The 22553-nt window shown below is 38.8% G+C and overlaps 1 protein-coding gene across 1 annotated transcript in view; it reads left to right on the top strand.

Annotated features, from left to right (window-relative positions):
* The window catches only part of CREB3L1 (cAMP responsive element binding protein 3 like 1), a 104185-nt gene extending 96152 nt beyond the window's left edge, over positions 1-8033 (top strand). Inside the window, exons 11-12 of the mRNA XM_081337356.1 lie at positions 5256-5520; positions 6446-8033. Of these exons, the coding sequence (XP_081193482.1) occupies positions 5256-5520; positions 6446-6482 (302 nt within the window). The 3' untranslated portion in view covers positions 6483-8033. The remainder of the gene's footprint in view (positions 1-5255; positions 5521-6445) is intronic.
* Positions 8034-22553: the final 14520 nt, after the last annotated feature.

Here is a 22553-nt window from a genome sequence, read left to right as displayed (position 1 = left end):
TTTGCTGGCACAGTTTGGTTAGAACTAAGGACCTTCCTGAGATTATTGTCTTTCTTGCCTTTGGCTTGTTTTCTTGGCATTTTCTCTGTTCTAACTGCTGCAGCAGTTTCTTTTTCATCCTTAACAATTACATTGATCTAATTCCACAGTTTTTCTCTGGTTCCCTATCAATGAGTTTCAGGATTCCAAAGCAATTCCTGATGTTTTCCTTAAAAGATCATTATCATGGACAATGGTTGGCTTGCTTCTTTTAGTTTAGCTTTCTTACTTTACTTTAGGTTGACATGGAACTCGAACATGAGCAGTTTGTGATCTCTTACGCAGTCAGCCCCTGGCTACGTATCTGCTGTTATAACCCAACTCTTCCACCTCCTTGTACATTGGTTTCTATGTATGTATTCTGTCCAGTGATTTCTATGTATATCCATATATGTCCTATTACTGGATTGACAGAAATTGGAAAGTCTTACTTCATTCATTTTCTGGGACCATACAGTCCAATTAAACTTTCTTCAATATTTCCAGTTTTGGTATTCTAGTTTCTAACCATAAGCAGCACATTTCTGGCATGTCCTGTCAATGTCAGATTGGACTTTATCATAAAATTTATCAATCTGAGGCAGAGGCATGCTATGTCCAGAGCTCATTGTCCTTGATTGGCAAATTCCGTATTTGGGTGGTATAATAAAATAAAATATTAACATCTTCAAACTTTAACTTTCTTCCAAGAATCTGGTTCACCGTAATACTAATGATTAACCAAAATGAACTAACAGTGTACATGACCATTTCATTTATACATTTATATTCTATAAAAACTCATGTTTAAGTAAAGGCAATGGTGGGCTTCAAATATGTGAACAACCGGTTCTCTGTAAGGATGCCACTTCCAGAAGTCCATTTTGGGTCTGGGCAACAAAAAATTAGCTACTGGTTCTGCCGAACTGGTGCGAACCGGCTGAATCCCACCACTGAGTAAAGGAAAATAAAACCCCTCATTCTAATCTTATATATCAATCTCAGAAATGGAAGCAGCAGAGCCAGCCCTGTCTGTCTTATGCACTCTTGTTAAAGTTGATTGTATTGCTGAGCTAAATAAATAGCTCTTCCATAGTATAGGCATAACTTTTATCAGATGCTAGAAACCTCTGATGTTGGTATAGATATTCTCCTTATAGTACCAAGCAAATAGCCTTGTGTATATAGTACTGCAGATTATGACTATAATCTGAAAACATGGATGTTGTTTACGTAAGTATTATATAATGTAAAACCTGCAATTAATACATATATATTTTCACTGTACACTGGCACCACTTCTACTGGCACTGAGTCCATCAGTTGTCTGAAAACTGTATTAAATCATCTGTATTTTTAAAAAATAATTATAAAGCATTTTATTATAAAGCAGTGGGGTGGCCTAGTGGTGAAGATGCTCACCTTCCACTCGGAAGTTGAGAGTTCAATGCTAGGTAGTGGCAGGTGTTTCTCTGTCAGGACGTAAAGAGAAAATACCTGCTGTGAACTCCACGTAGGCATCAGGAAGGATATCCGGCCAGTAAATGCTCAGTTGCATTTTGTCACCCCAACTCTATCCTGAATTAAGGGATTAAAGGGTTGTAAAAAAGAAAAAGAAAAAGCATTTTATTACAAATTGTGCTATCAGTTATGCCTTTTGAAGACTAACGGTCAGAATTAAACTTTGCACCTGAATAAGGGGTTTGGGGAAGAGACTTGCTTTTTGCGGTTTGCTTTTTGAAGCCAAATGATGAGACCTCATTGTTGTTGTTAGTTGCGAAGTCGTGTCCGACCCATTGCGACCATGTGGACAACATTCCTCCAGGCCTTCCTGTCCTCTACCATCTTCTGGAGTCCATTTAAGCTCACGCCTACTGCTTCAGTGACTCAATCCAGCCACCTCATTCTCTGTTGTCCCCTTCTTCTCTTGCCCTCAGTCTTTCCCAGCATTAGGCTCTTCTCCTGTGAGTCCTTCCTTCTCATTAGGTGGCCAAAGTATTTTTGTTGTTAAAAAAAAATTGAGTTTCAACTTCAGTATCTGGCCTTCTAAAGAGCTGTCAGGGTTGATCTCCTCTAGGACTGACTGGTTTGATCACCTTGCAGTCCAAGGAACTCGCAGGAGTCTTCTCCAGCACCATAGTTCAAAGGTCTCAATTCTTTGGCACTCAGTCTTTCTTAGGTCCAACTTTCACAGCCATACATTGCAACTGGGAAGACCATAGCCTTGACTATACACACTTTTGTTGGCAGGGTGATGTCTCTGCTTTTTAGTGTGCTGTCTAGATTTGCCATTGCTTTCCTCCCCAGGAGCAAGCGTCTTTTAATTTCTTGGCTGCAGTCCCCATCTGCAGTGATCTTGGAGCCCAGGAAAATAAAATCTGTCACTACCTCCATTTCTTCCCCATCTATTTGCCAGGAATTGAGAGGGCCGGATGCCATGATCTTGGTTTTCTTTATGTTAAGTTTCAACCCAACTTTTGCACTCTCCTTCTTCACCCGCAACAAGAGGCTCTTTAGTTCCTCTTCACTTTCTGCCATTAGAGTGGTATCATCTGCATATCTTAGGTTGTTGATATTTCTCCCGGCAATCTTAATTCCAACTTTTGATTCATCTAGCCCTGCCTTTCTCATAATGTGCTCTGCATATATGTTAAATAGGCAGGGCGATAGTATACAGCCTTGCTGGACTCCTTTCCCAATTTTGAACCAATCAGTGGTTCCGTGTCCAGTTCTCACTGTTGCTTCTTGACCCGCATATAGATTTCTCAAGAGACAAATAAGATGGTCTGGTACTCCCATCTCCTTAAGAATTTGCCGCAGTTTGTTGTGATCGACACAATGAAATGCTTTAGCATAGTCAATGAAGCAGACGTAGATGTTTTTCTGGAACTCCCTAGCTTTCTCCATGATCCAGCGTATGTTGGCAATTTGATCTCTGGTTCCTCTGCCTCTTCGAAATCCTGCCTGTACTTCTGGTAGTTCTCGATCCACATACTGCTGGAGTCTAGCTTGTAGGATTTTAAGCATAACTTTACTAGCATGAGAAATGAGTGCAATGGTGCGATAGTTTGAACATTCTTTGGCACTGCCTTTCTTTGGAATTGGAATGTAAACTGATCTTTTCCAATCCTGTGGCCACTGTTGAGTTTTCCAAATTTGCTGGCAAATTGAGTGTAGCACTTTTACTGCATCGTCTTTTAAGATTTTGAATAGCTCAGCTGGAATACTGTCACCTCCACTAGCTTTGTTGTTGCTCAGCTTTCCTAAGGCCCACTTCACTTCACATTCTAGGATGTCTGGCTCGAGGTCAGTGACCACCTCATCGTGGTTATCAGGGACGTTAAGTTCGTTCCTGTATAGTTCTTCCGTGTAATTTTCCCACCTCTTCTTAATCTCTTCTGCCTCTGTTAGGTCCCTGCCATTTTGGTCCTTTATCATGCCCATTTTTGCATGAAACGTTCCCTTCATCTCTCCAATTTTCTTGAAAAGATCTCTGGTCCTCCCTATTCTATTGTTTTCTTCTATTTCTTTGCACTGTTCATTTAAGAAGGCATTCTTATCTCTTCTAAGTATTCTCTGGAATTCTGCATTCAGTTGGGCATATCTTTCTTTTTCTCCCTTGCCTTTCGCTTCCCTCCTTTCCTCAGCGATTTGCAAAGCTTCCCCAGACAGCCATTTTGCTTTCTTGCATTTCTTTTTCTTTGTGATGGCTTTAGTTGCTACCTCTTGTACAGTGTTGCAAACCTCCGTCCATAGTTCTTCAAGCACTCTGTCTATAGATCTAATTCCTTAAATCTATTCATCACCTCTACTGTGCATTTATCAGGGATATGATTTAGTTCATATCTGAGTGGCCTAGCGCTTTTCCCTACTTTCTTCAGTTTAAGCCTAAATTTTGCAACAAGAAGCTCATGGTCTGAGCCATAGTCAGCTCCTGGTCTTGTTTTTACTGACTGTATAGAGCTTCTCCATCTTTGGCTGCAGAGCAGATAGTCAATCTGATTTCTGTTTTGAGCATCTGGTGATGTCCATGTATAGAGCCATCTCTTGGGTTGTTGAAAAAGAGTGTTTGCGATGACCATCGTATTCTCTTGACAAAATTCTGTCAACCTGTGCCCTGCTTCATTTTGTACTCCAAGGCCAAACTTGCCTATTATTCCGGTTATCTTTTGGCTTCCTACTTTAGCATTTCAATCCCCCATGATGATAAGGACATCGTTTTTTGGTGTTAGTTCTATAAGATGCTGTAGGGCTTCATAGAACCAGTCAGTTTCATCCTCTTCAGCACCAGTGGTTGGGGCATAGACCTGGACTACTGTGATATTGAATGGTTTGCCTTGGATTCGAATTGACATCATTTTGTCATTTTGGGGATTGTATCCCAGTATTGCTTTTCCTACTCTTTTATTGACTATGAAGGCTACTCCATTTCTTCTGAGGGATTCTTGCCCTCAGTAGTATACCTGATGGTCATCTGAATTAAATTCACCCATTCCTGTCCATTTTAGTTCGCTGATTCCTAAGATGTCGATGTTCAGTCTTGTCATCTCTTGTTTGACCACGTCCAGCTTTCCTTGATTCATTGATCTTACATTCCAGGTTCCTATGGAGAAAAAATCTTTACAGCATCGGACTTTCCTTTCACACCAGACACATCCACAGCTGAGCGTCCTTTCGGCTTTGGCCCAGTCGCTTCGTTCTTTCTGATGCTACTAGTACTAGCCCTCTGCTCTTCCCCAGTAGCATATTGGACGCCTTCCGACCTGAGGGGCTCATCTTCCAGCGTCATATTGTTTTTCCTTTTGGTACTGTCCATGGGGTTTTCATGGCAAAGATACTAGAGTGGGTTGCCATTTCCTTCTCCAGTGGATCACGTTTTGTCAGAACTCTCAGCTATGACCTGTCCGTCTTGGGTGGCCCTGCACGGCATAGCTCATAGCTTCATTGAATTACGCAAGCCCCTTCGCCACGACAAGGCAGTAATCCATGAAGGGGTAGTAATCCATGAAGGCGGCAGTAATCCATGAAGGGATCTCATAGAACAGCCTTATGTTAATATAGTAGAAAATGGAAATAAGCCAAACTGGATTAGATCTTAGGCAATTATTTGGCAGCTTGACTCTTATATAGTTTCATGACAGGCAGAAATTACAAGAGTGACATTTATTGGTATAAAGACATAGCAAATAAACGGGCAACATGTTTTTCCTGCTTAATGAAGCTCTTCTTTTCTGCAGTCCAATCACGGAGCCTGCTGTTCTATGATGAGCACAGGGGCTCCTTAGAGGAGACCTACAGCTCCTTCATTTCTGTGGAGCATCCTGAAGAGTGGGAAGCTGAAAAAAACGGGGAAGAAGAGAAACAGCCACAAGCGGATGTGCACAGTGCCCTGGCTGTGGCTCGTGAAACAGTCAAGTATCTGAACAAAACCCATCTTACAGGTCCAAATCAGAACCAGACCAGCTCAGCTCTTACTCCTTCCAAGGAAGGTTTCCATGAGAGGTAAGCAATGTTGGGATTGTTTGTATCAAGACTTTCATTCCTATCTAGGCCTCAAATACATTTGTCTCATTTTTAACCAATCCCTATACTTAGGCATGTGTGATTGCAGTGATTGCAAACCCCAGCAGCTAATCATGCTTGTTTTTATCAAAACCTTCATTGCTTATTTCTTCTGCCAATCAGTCTACTATTAAAGATAAAGAACAGGCTGGACTTTCTCACTCTCAATTTCCAGCAGGGTAGCACTATTGATCTGCCGCAGCGGAAACAGTTAAGGAGTTGCGTGGTACTTTGAGTACATGCATTATGGCAAGCTCTGTACCACAAAATCTCAAACTAGAATGAATGATTTCTTTTTTGTTCTTTTTCTACAACTGTAAATTATCTGATTCGCCCCAAAATCTCAGGCTAGGAAGCTCTATAGAGTATGGAAACCTCAATTAACAGAGAACAATTTTCAATGTCTATCAAAAATATGTTAAAAATCAGAATAGACACATGTTGTGTATGATTTAAATATATGTCAGATTGATTAGATTGGCCTTCTCCAAAGAATCTCTGGAATTACTAGCCAACTCTAGCCTCTATTATTCCTGCCACCTGCTAATTATCCCTTTTTTAACCATTGCCAGGAATTGAGCTAGGGGCTCCTTGCAGACACATATGTTCAGTTATAGCACTGAAAGACAACCTTTGCTATTCAATTTGTGACAGACTGTAGCAAATATTATATCTGACACTACATGTGAGACTAGGACAATGGAAAATAAGGAAGAGATCAAGGTATTCTGAGGAACTGAAAGAATCTGCCAAAGAATCCAACCAAGGCGGAGGGAAAATCCACTCAAAGGTCTTTGACTGATGTGAAGAGGGAATTAGAGTTGACAAAATAAATGGCTAATGTTTTGGTTTTATTTTTCTGCAGAGATGGAACCTCCAGTGACACAGCTGAATATTTGTAGCAGCTGCAAATTCTCCGGGCCTCTTCCATCTGGATGCAGGATCCTTTTCTAGTGATATGACTGGCATTGCAATCCTCTGCATGCTTACTTAGAAGTAAGCATCATTCTTAATTCTAAGTAAGCATGGCTAAGATTGCAAGATTTTTTTGGGGGGGGGTTGCATTACAGGTCTAAACTAACAGACTCATAAATACAACCTGGTGGGAATTATTTCTGAGTAAAATGAACAGGCTTGCACTGTGGAAGGAGATGCCCTACCTAGACATCTCCAAGCTGGCCTTGAGTCACTTATTCCCTCATACTTAGGCCCCGGTATCAATACTGATCTTTCTGTCAGGCTTCACAACATTTTCCATAATCAGGGATAGCACCTCAACCCTCTAATGTATTCTCACTTGTGATTCCCATAGCCACTTTTGCCTGGACTGAAGTCTGTCACACAATTGCATCGTTCCCAAATCATTTTTGTTTCTATGTCAGCAGAAACATTCCTGTTTAGCTACTGATTAGCTCAGTTTTTTACATAGTTGTGTACTTTACAATTAAATATCCAATTAAGAGGATATTTCAAAAAGATACTCTTTTGCTGATCAAATATGACATTACCACATGACCATATCACATTTATGTCCAGATAAGAAAAAAAAATAGTCTTCTAAAAAATGTTTCTCATGAACAGAAATCATAATCAATAAAATCAGTCTTTTTATCTGATGATTGGAACCACAGTCTGAAGAATAAGAATAAGGAGCTTTTCAAAAATTCATTGTGATCTTTAATATTTTTTAAATGTTTTTTTAAATTTTGGCTTTTCTTTCAAATAGTCCAATAGCAGCCCATTTCAATGAGTTCCTTCTTTATCTTACACTGTTCCCTTTAAAAAATGAGATTGCCATCTGGACCAGTCTCTATATTGACTAAGAAATTTTGTTTGACCATGTCTACAAATGTTTCTCCTCAACCAAAGATAGTGGGCATCTCAATGTCTCCCACCCCCCACAGTATACATATATATGCATTTGGGACAGATAGATCAGCATAGTTCAACAATGATTTCCATTTCAATAGTCAACATACAGAAATTTTCCCCAGCAATTCTTCATTAAAGTCCACTAGGACAAACACCACAACTTTCTAGGTATCCACTTCTTCAAAAATCTGAAACCAGCATAAAGAACCACTTCTCAGAAAGTGTGTATCTTTGACATCCTTGCCATTAGTCATAACTTCTGTGAATTGTCCACATGTGCCTCAAATTCATATTGTTGTACAGAGACCAAAAGCAGAAATTGTTTGTACATAATGAATTTTATTTTGTATTATTGCCAACTCTTAAGATAATGTATTTTGGAGATCCTTAAGTCCTATTTTCTGTATTGTATTTTATTAAGAGTTATTGCGGGCTTTGCATCTGTGGATTTCCTCTCTTTGCAACATACTGTTTCCATTCAGTCTGGCAACTGATGTTTGCCCTGTTTGTTTCTAATATATCACTCTTTCCTTCTTCTCTTGGCTCTGCAATCGCTTTCAAGCAGCAAAATTAAAAAAAGATGCAGCATCAGCTCTGTTTTTCAGATTGTTCATTATTTAACTGAGAGGTTATTAGTTTAGTAAATGTTTGTGTAGCCCCACTATCTATCTCTGAATGGTGACAGCTATGCCCTCCCATCGTGAGCAGAGGTCTTCTACCCGAGCTAAAAGGGCTTCTCTGGGGGCTTGTACAGAATTTGCATTACTGAGAAATTATGACAGCAGCTCCTCACTTCAATCTGTTTTTCCAGTCCTGCAGCCACAGCCTGGTAATAATAAGCTATAATATTGTATATAATGGATGGAAGAAGTCATATTGCAGGGGACTTAATTTCAGTCTTATGTTCAAAGGATATTTGCTTTCTAAAACAAACAAAAATATGTTTTCTAGTCACTGGGAAAGCAACAACAACAGAAAATCTTTTTGGCACTAGCTCTGCTTTGCAATGGAAGAAGGCAAAATCTTGTTTTGATTCTGTTTTGTTCTTTTGGGGACTATACAATACTCCACAATTCAACTCTGAGCTACAGATAATAATATGTATAAACTTCAGAGTAGCTTGCTTTAAAAAAAACAACATTTTTTATGTCTAGAAAACGTCACAAGAGGTAAAGGGGTTGTCAACAGGTACTGCCTCTGGGAACTGCTCTATCAAGGCCCATAAATAGGATTTCACCCCATTGTCCCAGCAATTCCAATTAATACTGGCTTCCCATTGGTGATAGCAGCATGACCTGGGAGGAAGAAGTGGGCGTATAACTAATAACAGATTATCTCTCAAGAAATCAAATGTGTCTAATAGCTCTATAAAGTTCAGTGTGGAAAAGTAGACTAGAAAATCTTTTGAGCTGTTCTCTGAAGGTACAACACCACAGCAATCTTAGTAATATTGAATTAAGAAGCTCGGCCTGCAAATAAAGACTTGCAGATTCTGCTTCAAAATATTCAAATAATCTTTCAGCACCAAACACCCACTAATCTAAAAATATCACAGCCTCGAGGATGCTGCCAGCTTTTTCCATCATAAAATGTGAGCAAATCCTTGCAATCAGAGTACATATGAAGATTGTTTTCACAAGTTGCATGATAACCTGGTGTTCATATTTTTAATTTCTTCCATTTCAAGCTCAAATGAAAAAGGAAGCTTTGGTAATGATAATGAATACTCTTTTTTTAAATGGCACTCTTCCTCTTTATAAATTTTAACATGAACAACATTCACAGAACTGCACATAGTCATACATGTCAGAGCCCTTTGTCTGCGGGGATATGAAAACACACAGAATTAAGAACCACAAGTAATTAGAAACTTTCATTTGAAACCCCACAGAATTCCAGATCTAATCCAAGATGCTGGGCTACATTGGCCCTCAGTCTCCAGCAGAAATATTTTGAATTTTTGCTCTCTTAAAATAGAAAATGTTCTTCACATCTCAAAACGCAAGTGTAAACTGGGGAGAGAACTTAGCATGCTGGCTTCCCATGGACAATGTAACTTTTTCTTATGTCTTTAGATCAACTTTGGTCATGCCATGGAAACTGGGGACACTTTCATTTTTGAAACAATATAGAATGGAATAGGAGTAAGAATAGGAGTAGGAATAGAACAGAACAGAACAGAACAGAACAGAACAGAACAGAACAGAACAGAACAGAATAGAATAGAATAGAATAGAATAGAATAGAATAGAATAGAATAGAATAGAATAGAATAGAATAGAATAGAATAACATTTCAGTCTCTTTTTGAAAGCCTTCAGTGATGGAGCATCCACAACTTCTGAAGGGAAGTTATTCCATTGGTTAATTGTTCTCACCATTAGGAAATTTCTCCTTAGTTCTAGATTGCTTCTCTCCTTTGTTAGTTTCCAACCATTGTTTTTTGTCTTGCTTATTGGTGCTTTGGAAAGTACCGTAGTTTGACCTCCTTGTCTTTGTAGGAGCCCCTCAAATATTGGAGCAGTGCTATCATGTCCCTCCTAGTCCTTTTCATTAGACTAGACATACCAATAGACTAGACATAGCCAACCGCTTTTCATACATTTTAGCTTCCAGCCCCCTAATCATTTTGATAAGATCTGTTCTGCATTTTTAATTTGGCTTCATAAATGTTTGATTACCATGAGCTTTCAGCAGAAGAGTTACTACAATAGGTATAAATCAGGTGGCACTACAGCATTTAAATACTGTTAAGGAGGATTTGTCCTTCTGATGAGCCCCTTTCCTCTATTAGCTCTGTACCATTGAGACCTCTGCAGGTACAATCTTTATGGGATGTTACATTCATAGTTTACCTTGCAGAAAACAGGGTGTACTGGTCATATGTGCTGGACATATGTTAATTCATATTTCAGTGCAATATATACAGTTTTGGGGAAGGTTTTTGTCAAGAACAAAGAATTGATAAAGGCCACTGTACTTTAATATATATATAAATTTAATTTATATATACATTTTGGCCTAATACTTGTCGTTTGGTATTTGATGTGCAAGCTAGATCATGTCAGTGTCAGTTGCCTTGTGATTAATACGTTATTTCTTCTGGGAAAAAATTGTTTGGCAGTTATTGGTTTTGGTACTCGTCACACCTCCCAGAACCAATTAATGACAAGTACTAAGGTACCACTGTATACTAATACAAAACCAAACTATAGTATGATTTATCAGATGAACCAAATCACTGTGTCAACCGGTTAATATATCCCTTATAAACCCATACTAACACAGGTTATAGTCACAAACTGCCAGGCAATAGATAAGTTTGCAGTGAATTCAATCCTTATTGTTTGTAAACAAATTTATTTTTTAGTGTAATGGATGAACAGGAATGTGCTTCAAAAAACCATGGTTTAGTGTAAACTGTAAACTTCACCAATGGTATTCCAAAATTAAACATAGACTTTCATATTTAGAGTAGAGCAAAGCAGAGCAGAGCAGAGCAGAACAGAACAGAACAGAACAGAACAAAACAAAATAGAATAGAATAGACCTTGTAAGTCATCTAGTCCTGCCCCCACACCCAAGCAGGAGACCCTACACCATTTCTACACCAGTCCAGTCTCTTCTTGAAAGCTTCCAGTAATGAAGCTCCCACAACCTCTGAAGGCAATCTATTCCATTTACAAATGTTGTTATAGTACCTGTAGTTTTAAAGTACAATTGTCCTCCATTTGTTATTTAGTTGTGTCTTATATGTTTAGCTAAGTTGCTTGCTAGAAATTTATTTTATATCCCTTTATTATTTTTATAAATAACTCAAGACAGTGAACATATATAATACTCCTCCTTTTCATTGTCCCCACAACAACAACCCTATGAGGTGATCACCCAGCTGGCTTTCATGGCTAAGGCGGTATTAGAACTTATGGTTTTCCAATTTCTAGCCAGGTACCTTAACCACTCTCATATTAATTTAAATTTACATTGGTTAAAGTCTCCAGTATCTCAGGTAATATAGAGAGAAATGTCAACACTAGGCCACATTACAATTCCCTTATTACCTGCACCCAAATGTTAGATCCAAACAGTTCTCATTCCTAGAATTCACATGCAAACGCTCCAATTCACTATTCAAGTGCTATTTGGTTGTTTTTTTTAAAAAAAACCCTCATCCAGAGTTGGGTTTTTTGAGCCATTACAGTTTCCATGTGCTGCTGCATATAGTGTTGGTGGTTGAATGATGTGCTTACAGTAACTGTGGTTTAATGAACTCAATTCTTCAAGCTTATGTGACACACTGAACATTATTTACATAAGCTGTATTTTCACAATGCAAATTGTGATTGGCCAATTTATGTCACACAAACCTAGACAATGAGTTTTGGAGAGGCAATATTCTCACATTTATTTATAGGTGCTGCTAAGGGAAAGTTCCACAATAGGCAAAGTTGGATTGTTTCTACAGGCATCTCAAAATTTACTAGAGGAAGAATAAAAGCTGGTTTGTGGATCAGGTTGATTTATGAAGTTCACCAGAAAACAAACAAAGCTTGATACTAGGAACATGTTGTATCCAGGTTGAAAGGACTACGCTTATTGCTAATTGTTTATTGAACATAATTTATGGCTTTAAACTGGAGCATGTGGAAGGACTTTATGTCAGAATAGCTAAAGAACTATCTGTTTTAACATGAACCTTATATGGGAGTTTAAATGTTTATATGTTACTTTATTGTTCATCCCCATGAGTATTCCATGGATAAAAAGGTGAAAAGTAGATCACAATTTTTTTTAAAAAAAGGATCAAGGAGAAAATAGCAGGAAGGGGCCTTAAATCTTAGTTTCCTGAACAGAACTGTTTTGGGGTTTTCAACCTTCATCTAATATACTAGAGGAACAAAATTAGCATACACCCGATTCACAAATCAAAAACTGGCTAAGAAAAGTCACAACAGCCTAGCATCAGCTGCTGCCCATAAATACATGACCACCGATCATTACGTTTCTAGCACCGCCTACTAGATATGAAGTACGTGCCTCATACTTGCAATATTTAGTGTGGTAAAAAGAAAACCCATCCTATTTTGCAGATATGGTTTCTTGTGGAGAAGCCACGGGGCAAACATTACCTGGCTTTGGGGGGGAAACAATTTTCAGCAGTCAAGTGAAAATTTGGAAGATCTTTTTGCCAGCTTCTCCTTCAAAGCCAAACTCCCACACCTGTGAATGATCTGGTGATTATCTCCCCAATTAGGATTTCAGCTGTCACGAGGGCAGGGCTCAAAGGTTGTCTGGTGACTGCCTTGTCAGCTGGGAGTTTCACATTCTGAGCAGGGCTTCTCATCCTGCCAAAGATTTGTGTTTACATTGTCTTATGGGAGCAGATGGAAGGGCAGTTTTATTTCACTTCCCTCTCAACGCTTAACTTCTTTGCTCATGACACCACTTTGTCTTCCTCGTTCCTGAGAAATATAAAGGTTGCAGGATGAAAACAGAGAAGGCCTCCTCAGGGTACCGTCATCTAGGCAATGTCGGCTGGCGACCCCCAGGGGAAGAGCCTTCTCTGTGGGAGCGCCAGTCCTATGGAATCAGCTCCCCCCTGAACTTCGGATGGCCCAAAATCTCCAGTCCTTTCGCCGCGGCCTCAAAACACTCCTTTTCCAACTGGCTGACCTGGACTGACAGGCATTTTAATTATATTTACAATTTTTAATTTATTTTTAATTTTTAATTTTAATTTATTGCACAGATGATTTTAATTTTATTTTTATCTTAATTTCTGTACTTATTATATGTTTTGTTGTTAGCCGCCCTGAGTCCCTCAGGAGATAGGGCGGGATATAAATCCCATTAATAAATAAATAAATGAAAACACACAAAATCATACTTTACTTTTTTTGCTGCTCCTCCTCCAACTCCAGCTAGGTTCCTGCAGAGGAATTACCAACTGACTGAAAAGAATTTGGCTCCAGTATCTTTAATTTTCAGGGATCAGCACAGATAAATTTTCACATCCTACCCTAGAAAGAAATTATATTGCTCTTAAAGACATAGAAGCAGGCCAGGTGATTTTCTTTTGATCAGTTGGCAATTTTTTTTAAAATTTTTGGTAATGAACATCATATAGCTGCAGTAATTTTCTGTGTGCTTACTTAGCTCCACAATAACTCGGCTTGTCGCCTTCACTTTGCACTGTTCTTTTGTTGCATTAAGACATTTTTATTCTTAGCTTCCTAAGTTTTTTGGAATGGTGCTTGACAATCCTGTTCTGTCTGACTTCTTATATGCTGCAGAATGCTGAAAGCTGGGAACAGATAATCATATCCCTTACCTCACAGCTCTTAGGTGTTGAATACAGTTCAAATGTTATTGCCCATGGTGGGCACAGCCAACCCACTTTACCTCTGATGAATTCATTGTGCAATTTAGCTTCCATTTCAAAACTTAGCAATAGATTGTGTTTGACCTTAAAGGTGGGTGGGAGAACTAAGATTATTTGGCACCACCATTCTACCTCATTAAACTTTCTTAAATGTGTGTTTAATCTTTGAGGGGTGTGTGCTTGGAACAGGTGTACATATTTAATGTTTTGGAATAGTACAATAAATAAAAGAGGGAACAGAGAAGAAAAGGGCGTATGTTGGTGCCCAACCAGCAGAATGAAGGATAGATTAGAAGAAAAAGAGGTGCTTAAAGGATGAATTAGCCCCTTTTGATGTTTCTGTTAGTTTTTAAACATTTTGGCCAGAGCCAGGCTACATAATTTGTGATATCACTGGGTTCCTGTCACCCAGCAAACTCGCCACCCCAATTCATGTATTTTATTCTTCTAACTTTTTTAAAAAAGCAAATGGGAAATCAAATAAGTAAATTTTCCACTCTTCAAGCAATTGCTTTCCTTAACTTTTAACTCAGAATACATTCATAACCCTAGTGTATAATAAATCTTTGTTGCAGTTGAAGAGAACTAATCCTCCTAACAATTCCATTTCTGATCTTTTTTGACTAATCCTCTAATTTTTAACTCATTTTCCTCTTTAAAAAGCAATGTGACTGTGATGGAGCACTGGAACAATTTCCCTCCCACTTACATGCCAGTTGAAATGGTGATGGGGTCCTGGTTGCCAGGCAGTTTATCTGTGTTTTTTACTTCCACTCAGTTTAGATCTAGAAGTTAGAGGGCGGATTGGAGAGAAGTGAACTTGACATTTCAAGAGCACTGAAATGGCATCTCCAATCCAAATCATGAATGGCAACATTAAACTTTCAAGCTGATCCATGCCCTTGAAGTTCAAGATATTCCTCTCTTGTTTGCTGTTATTTCACTGGCTAAAGCTAGTAATATTTTGATTCTGTAATCAACAGTCACTCCCAAAATATACTAAGAAACCAGACATGCTTATTAATGTGGAACCTGTATTTTGCTCATTGGTTTGTGTATATAAATTTATGTTTGGCAGTACTTAGAATTCATCCCGATCCCAAAGGATTCTCAGTGACATACAATATCAAAAAAACAAAACAAAAATAAACAATCTATAATAAATAGCTAAATTGAGAAAAGCATTAAACTTTAAAAATATTAACCATAAAATCTAAGGTGAGACCCAAATAAAACCTGAGATTGGCACCTCCAATCACTCGACTGAATCTAAAAGGACATTGAAATAAAACAACTTTAACCTGTTTAGGAAATTGCAGCAAGTTCATTTTATTTATGGTTTGTTTAATAAGTGCCAATCCAGCTGTGTCATTTTTCTTAATGCACAAGGTATTGCTGCAATTTTCAGCATAGGTAAAAGGTAAGGTAAAGGTTCCCCCACACATGTGTGCTAGTCGTTTCCGACTCTAGGGGCCGGTGCTCATCTCTGTTTCAAAGCCGAAGAGCCAGTGCTTATCCAAGGACGTCTCCGTGGTCATGTGGCTGGCATGACTAGACGCCAAAGGTGCATGGAACGCTGTTACCTTCCCACCGTAGTGGTCCCTATTTTTCTACTTGCATTTTTACGTGCTTTCGAACTGCTAGGTGGGCAGAAGCTGGGACAAATAACAGGCGCTCACTCTGTTAAGCATAAAAATCACCAAATACCCAAGTCACAACTTCCATCCCTAGCTGGGAAATCTGAAAATTATAGTCATAACACATCCAAGTCAAGGAAGGTTGATCTAATACATGCTACTTTAAGCCTCAACAGTTTCTGTGTAATTCCCACATGGTCATCCATCCATACTGTACAGAGAGTCCTTGACCTATGACCACAATTGAGACTGAAACTTCTGTTGCTAAGTGAGACCTTGTTAAGTGAGGTGTGCTCAGTTTTACCACCTGTTTGGCCACTGTTGTTAGGTGAATCACATGGTTGCTAAGTGAATCCAGCTTCCTCCATTGACTTTGTCAAAAGTCAGTGGGGAGATTGCAAATGGCAATCACATAACCTTGGGACATTGCGTCCATCACAAGCCAAGTGTCCAAATTTTGATCACATAACCGAGGAGATGCTATGATAGTTTTAAGTGTGAGGACCAATTGGAAGGAACTTTTTTCAGCACTGTCATAACTATGAAAGGTTGCTAAATGAATGTTTGTAAGTCTAGGGTGTATTTCACTTCATTTGCTAACTTCAAGTCCAGGTTTTGAAGGGACCCTGCAAATGGCCAGCTCCTTTGTTAGACAATCTCATACTGACTTGCCAAGGATGGCTAGCAACCCAGCCCATTGCTGAGTGATGGAATTTCCCTGTTCCCAGGTATCCTCAGTTTCCACCTGAAACATTTGTTTCTCTGACCTGAATGAAGGGAGATTATCTGGTAAGGTCTTTTGTACCACTCCAAAAGCTCTTGTTCTAAGATCAACACTGCGGCCTTTATCAACTGCAGCAAGAACATCAAGGAAAGAAAATGTCACCTCCAGGTGACTGGAATCATGCCTTGCTCTCTGTTGGTTGCTTTGCTAATTAGCTCTTGGGTGTGTTGTGCATGGGTCAGAGGAAATGTCACAGGATAAAAGACATTAATGAAATGATGTTATGGATTAGCCCAGAGAAACTCTTAGACTTCACAGACAGGTTCTCTTCCTGAGAAAAAAACGAGATTATCCTGAGCTCCCATAGAGCTTTCCACCTCCAGCATGGATAAATCAGAGCTTTGAATCAGAGATATAAATTTGGATCTCTTTATTCATGAAATATTTACATTGTGAGATAACCATCTCAAGTTAAAAATAACATCTCAGCTTGCTTTGCAGCAGATATAATCTAGACCTCTTACATGATGATTTTGGATTAATTTAATTATGAGAAGACTGTTTCTAAACGTTTGCAGAATTTTTTTAATGGTAAATTGATGGAATCTGTTAATTGTGTGACTCTAGAATAATTTGAAAGTTCTCACATGACAAATCTATAGCTACTTGCTTTACACAATTTACCATTAGTAGCTATGATATAAAATGAGCTCAGTACAAAAAAATTGTTGCATTTATATCAGACAAAAATGTTTTAATATGTTGCATCTATCTCACTCCTGGAGATGCACCTCAGAAGCTATAACATTAATTCATATGATTTGTTTTTGTCCTATTGTCACATTTTGGCTAAACCTCAACAGGATTAATATAACTACATCAATCACACTGATAAGATGTGCATGTTCCTCTTGGCTGCAAATTAAGTAATAAGACATCAAGAATTGTGGCATTTGGGGCTATCAAGCAATTGAATTATCCAACAAACTTAGAAGGAAAAATTTGCATCTGATTTGCAGCAGTGGGATGCTGATTTGTTTTTGATAAATATTTAATTAGATTCTTTTTAAAACAAAAGGGCAAAGAATATGACTTTCAGCCAATATAGTTAATTTTGTTTTGAAGTTGTTTATAACATAAGTGTCCATAATTCATTTTTCCTGTTACAATTATTAATTCTGAATGTGTATTATTTTGTTAATATTGTATGTGTCTATTTTCTTCTGTTGAATAGTTTTGCATAACAGTAATTTCTTAAAGATTCACTTATAAAATGGATTTATTTAAAAGGTAATGAAATAAAATTAGCTTAGGGGATGACTGGAGTTTCTGGAATGCTCTTCTCATGTCCCGTATTGATCGGTCCTCTTGTCCAAATCTTCTTAAAACCTCCTACTAGGTTGAGAGCAGTTGCAAATTGCTCAGCCTCAAAGGAGGCAGACAGCACTGCCACTGTCATTTTTTCTTTTTAATTGGCTCTCCTCCTGGGCTTATGAACAGCAGCCTGACAAGCAGACATTAAGAAAGTGAAATTTAAGCCAAAAAAATTAGTGCTAAAATGAGAACTAGAAACAAAGCTACAGCTGCAAGATTCAGACTGAAATCTGATTTCAAGTTTGCCATGGGCAAATTCCCGCTTAATTTATTAAGACTTACTTGTAAGCCAATATGGATAAGGTTGAATTATTGGTTGTCTTGACTGATAGATAAATCAACTACTAGGCAAACAATCTTAGGCAGCTTTATGCTGTAGGGAATTGTTTTCAGAACACGTCTGAGTATGTTTAATTGTATTCTGATTTTATTAAGTTCTGAAAAGAAAGAAACATCAACTTTTCTTCAACAGCAGTTTGACTCTTATTTGTTGAACTTTGTTCAATCTCAAATATTTAAATGTCCATTTTTAAACAAGACAACAAGCAAATTGAATTAAATATATGTATTTGAAATTTATAGACCACCTTATCCTGTTCGATGCTATCAGCAGATAAAATCAAAAGAACAGCAACTTAAATGCGGGTGTTAGCATACTCCTAACTGCAACAGAAGGAAATAAGGAGCTAAGCTTTCAGCTTCATGGTCGTTGTAACTGAATCTACATATACTTATAACTGAAATAAGTATATTTCTTGTTGTAATCTCTTAAAACAAGAAGATACATAAGAAGTGAAAATTTGTTCACTTTCATTTAGATTAGAATAAGGACCAAAAATTTATTAAAATTATCGAAAGAAATAAAAGACAGAACTTCCAAAGACAGCTTTTAGGCAAAGAATAAAGTATTTGCTGTTCATCTACAGCTCATTCTCTGAGTTGCCTTAATATCCTATTACCCAGTTCTCGTGCTAGCAGAAAAAACATGCATCTCAGGCATAATGTGAGTGAGTGGTTCTGCCTTTATGATGCCAAGGGCACATTAAAGGCAAAGGCTGGTGGGTTCTCTCGGCTTTGTTTTGTTCCACCATCAGCTTTGGGGAAACAATTCATCAACTGCTCTCCTTGGTTATGATGGCAAGGGCTGGGCTCTGGGGAGGTAGCAAGGTTTAACAAACACTTAAACCAGAAGCAACAACAATGGTTTGCTGGGGTTAGGTAAGTGTCAAGCTCTCTTTAAATGCATCTGTGGAAAAGCATTTAGGCTAGAGCACAGCTGATTATTATACTCCTTTTTGACACAGGTTTAATGCTATATTATAAAAGAGTTAGAGCCATGTTCAAAAGCAGCCTGGAATCAACACTTGAGAGGTATGGGGAAGAACAGCATAAGCAAGAGACCTAGTTCTTTCTTTCTCTTGCTCCCCTGGATAGCCCCCCTCTGATCATCAGCATCAACATCATCAGCAGCAGCTCTTCTCTGAGCCAGGAATCAGCTTGGCCACCTGGAGTGAGGCAGAATCCAACTGGAAAGAACCAGACTTTAGACTCTGACCTAAAGCAGAATGACTGGAAAAGACAAAGCCCAGGGTTTGGAGAGAAGGACGCAGGGAGAGTAACTGTGCCAGCTTAAAATGGCCAGGAGATGCCATCTGAGGGTTCACCTTGGAAACCACCCTAATGGTTGATTAAGCCTGTTGGATTATAACCACAGCAGAAGTACCACTGTTTGGTATATGTTTAAAATGCAGACTCCTATTTAACCCGGAATAGTTAAAGACGGATTTTAAAAGGCTTAGACATGGATTGAGGATGATACGAAAACAATTGAATTGTTTTCATGGGGAGAAAAAGGAGATGCTTGCTGGAATGTGCTTGTGCACACCCTAATTTTCCTAATTTGATTCCTAAGCTATTTTGCAGCAGACAATCTTCATTTGAATTAATGAAAAAGGTATCCTTTAAATAGGATACTTCTGCAACTACTGTATATGGCAGTGGTTCTCAATCTGTGGTCCGCGGAACTCTGGGGAGGCGTGATGTCAAAGGGGCTCCACGAAGGCTTGAAGAAATGTTATGATTTAAATCTTGAGTTAAGTCTTGGTGCTCCGTGGCCATGGTCCATGGCCACAAAAGGCTTTTAAAGGGAGTCTGTGGTGAAGAAAAGGTTGATATATGGTATATTGGCTAAAGTATTAGAAGGATTCTTGGCAACCTTATGGACAAATTCTTGCAGTTTTCTTGACAAGATTTGAGAAATGGTTTGCCATTGCTTCCTTCCTAAGGCTGAGAGAGAATGATAGGGCCAAAATCACTCAGCTGGCTTTGAATCTAAAATGGGACTAGAATTCATGATATCGTGATATCCTAGTTTCTAGCCTATTGCCTTAACAACTACACCAAACTAGTATCTCAGGGGGTACTAAATTAGTATTAAGGGAATCCAGCATCAAGCTCCTTCGGTTGCTTAGGGCCAGTCTTTATTTTTTAGCTCAAACTTATGGGAATGTTATATGAGGAGAAAATTTGAGGAAATACTATTTATCTACCTTGAACTCCTCTAGAAAGGTAGAATTGAAATCTAATAAACAAGCATTTAATTCAAACCAGTGAAACTCGCAGAAGAAGGATAGTAGCTCTGGGTTGTTGTTTTTTTCTTGACCTGCTGCTCCTGTAACATATCACAAGGTGTGCCCTGGTAGGCAGAGGGCCATTTGGAGAGAGATGGCACCAGACAAAATCATCATAATGAAGTTTATAGGGAACAAGCTATGCTTGACAAATTCAATCGCCTTCCTTGATAGATTCTTCAGCTCCTCATTGGGAAGATATGGTGATTTTCAGATACGTATATCCCCCTAGACACATTAGTTTAGACAGGAATCTTTTTCCTGGAAATAAATTTCTGAGCAATGGATGGCTCTTTCAGCCAAGGGGAACTGTGCCATCAATAGCAGAGAAGTCCATCCTGGTAGAAATGGAATAACTGTTTTCCGGAGTATAGGAGTTTTTACTGGATTTCTAATTGTGGCAGATGTTTACCAAATGAGACTGCCCTTCTGGGCAACAGCAAAGATAATAAAGATACTGGCTTTTTAAGCTGCCCCTCTCCATCTCCAAACAAAAGATAAAAGTTTTTAGACAGTAGGTTTCACCACCCAGCAATTCTTCCTTGATTAATTTTGCAGACCTCTATTGACTATTGTCAGCAGATTATAATAATGGAGGCTATTTGTGGCATGACATTTAATGCAATCTTTCCATCAGGAACTTAAAAATAACATGCAAGATTATTCATCTCCATCTCCCAGCTAAAATGAGTCATAGTGAACATCTCAAGGTCACCCTTACATTTCATGGCTGAGAAAGGGTCGAAGACCACGCTCCTCTCCCTTTTCTAACCACTACAGTTTAGTGCAGGGGTAGGCAACCTCGGCTCTTTTGTGACTCATGGACTTCTGGGAGTTGAAGTCCATGAGTCATAAAAGAGCCGAGGTTGCCTACCCCTGGTTTAGTCTATGAAGAATCCCATTGGCTGTGCCTTGCCCAAATTGCTCCTGTATCCTTTTGCAGGCTTTTTTGCTCCACTGCCCCACTTTTTGTGCCCAAGAATTCTCCTTCTAGACTCTAGAGGACCATTGGGAGAAGCACAAAAATGGCAGCCAGCTGGTGCCTCAACCTAATTCGCCATCTCCCCCTGAGCTGTGTGCTTTTCATGGAAAGGAAAATATTTTCTTGGGGAAGCACTCAAGCCCTGCCTCAGAGCAGACAGAAACAAGACAAATGCTGACAAAGCAATGCAGTGATTTGGTTTCAGGCAAGAGGGGAAACCCTGGAGAGACAATAGAATAAGGATGGGGGTTTCCACCCCAGGGGAAGCAGCTTACCCTACAGCTTCAGAACTCCTTTTGCAGCTTTGCCACTGAGCAGCAGATTAAGTAAAAAAAATCAGTCAATGTAACTACAGAAGACATTTGCAACCCCACTGGTTGCAAAGCAACAGATTAAAATCTACTGGCTAAAAAACCAATTTTTATACTGAATTTGCATTTGAAATGTGGAATCCCTGATTAACAACTTCTGAAATAAATGCCTAATGACATTGGCTGTGTTTCCATACCATGCTAAGCCACAATATGATCCAGCTGGTTCTGGCTTAACCGTGACTACCAGATCTGAGCTGCAAAAATCCAGACAACCGCAAGATAGCAGCAATGTAAGTCTTCGCTATGATCTAGTCCTCATCCCATTTTTTTTGCAGCCTGTATTTAGAACCTTAGTTTAGTATGCTGAGTGATTTTCAGCTATTATGTTTCAACAGTCCTAGGTTACAGTTTAGACTGTTACAACTGATTGTGATTCCTAAAACTTGTTTAAGCAAACCTGGCAAAATTGTAGTGAGGTTGCCTAGTCACCACCCTTTTCCAACTCTAAAGCACAAGGAGGAATGGACAGATGGGAGAAGGAATCACTCTTTGCTTTGGTGAATATGTTCTAGGGGAGTTCTAATGAGCCTGTAATAAAAATGCGTTAAGCCTTAGGAGGAAAAAAAGGAACAAAATCAAAATGTGAAACCACCCGCCAAAATGGCTCTCCTGGCTTAGTATAATATGTGGATCCAACCATTGTCTATCTTTGTATCTTTCTACTTTGGTGAAAGTTGATGTAGTTTTTGGACACAAAGGGACATCATCCATCAAGTTGCTGCTAAATAATTTAGGTATACAGAGGCTTAGATTCCTTCCTAGGCTGGTGGGTGACAAGATCTGGAAAACAGATCATGGGGGGGAAAAATCAGAATTCAAATTGAATCTGAATACATAGTATTCCCTTGCAACTGGGCTTACACAATACAACTCGATGAATGCATGTTTCATACGTTGAACAGCATGTGGGCATTGAAGCTGCAAATAAATGGACAGCCACTAGCAAGAAATTAAGATCCCAACAGCTCAGGCAGTTATGGGTCCAGTTTATTCATTTAA

This window comes from Vipera berus, assembly GCF_964194415.1.
Source record: "Vipera berus genome assembly, chromosome: 1".
Classification (NCBI taxonomy): Eukaryota; Metazoa; Chordata; class Lepidosauria; order Squamata; family Viperidae; genus Vipera; species Vipera berus.
This window is presented reverse-complemented; position numbering and strand designations above follow the sequence as displayed.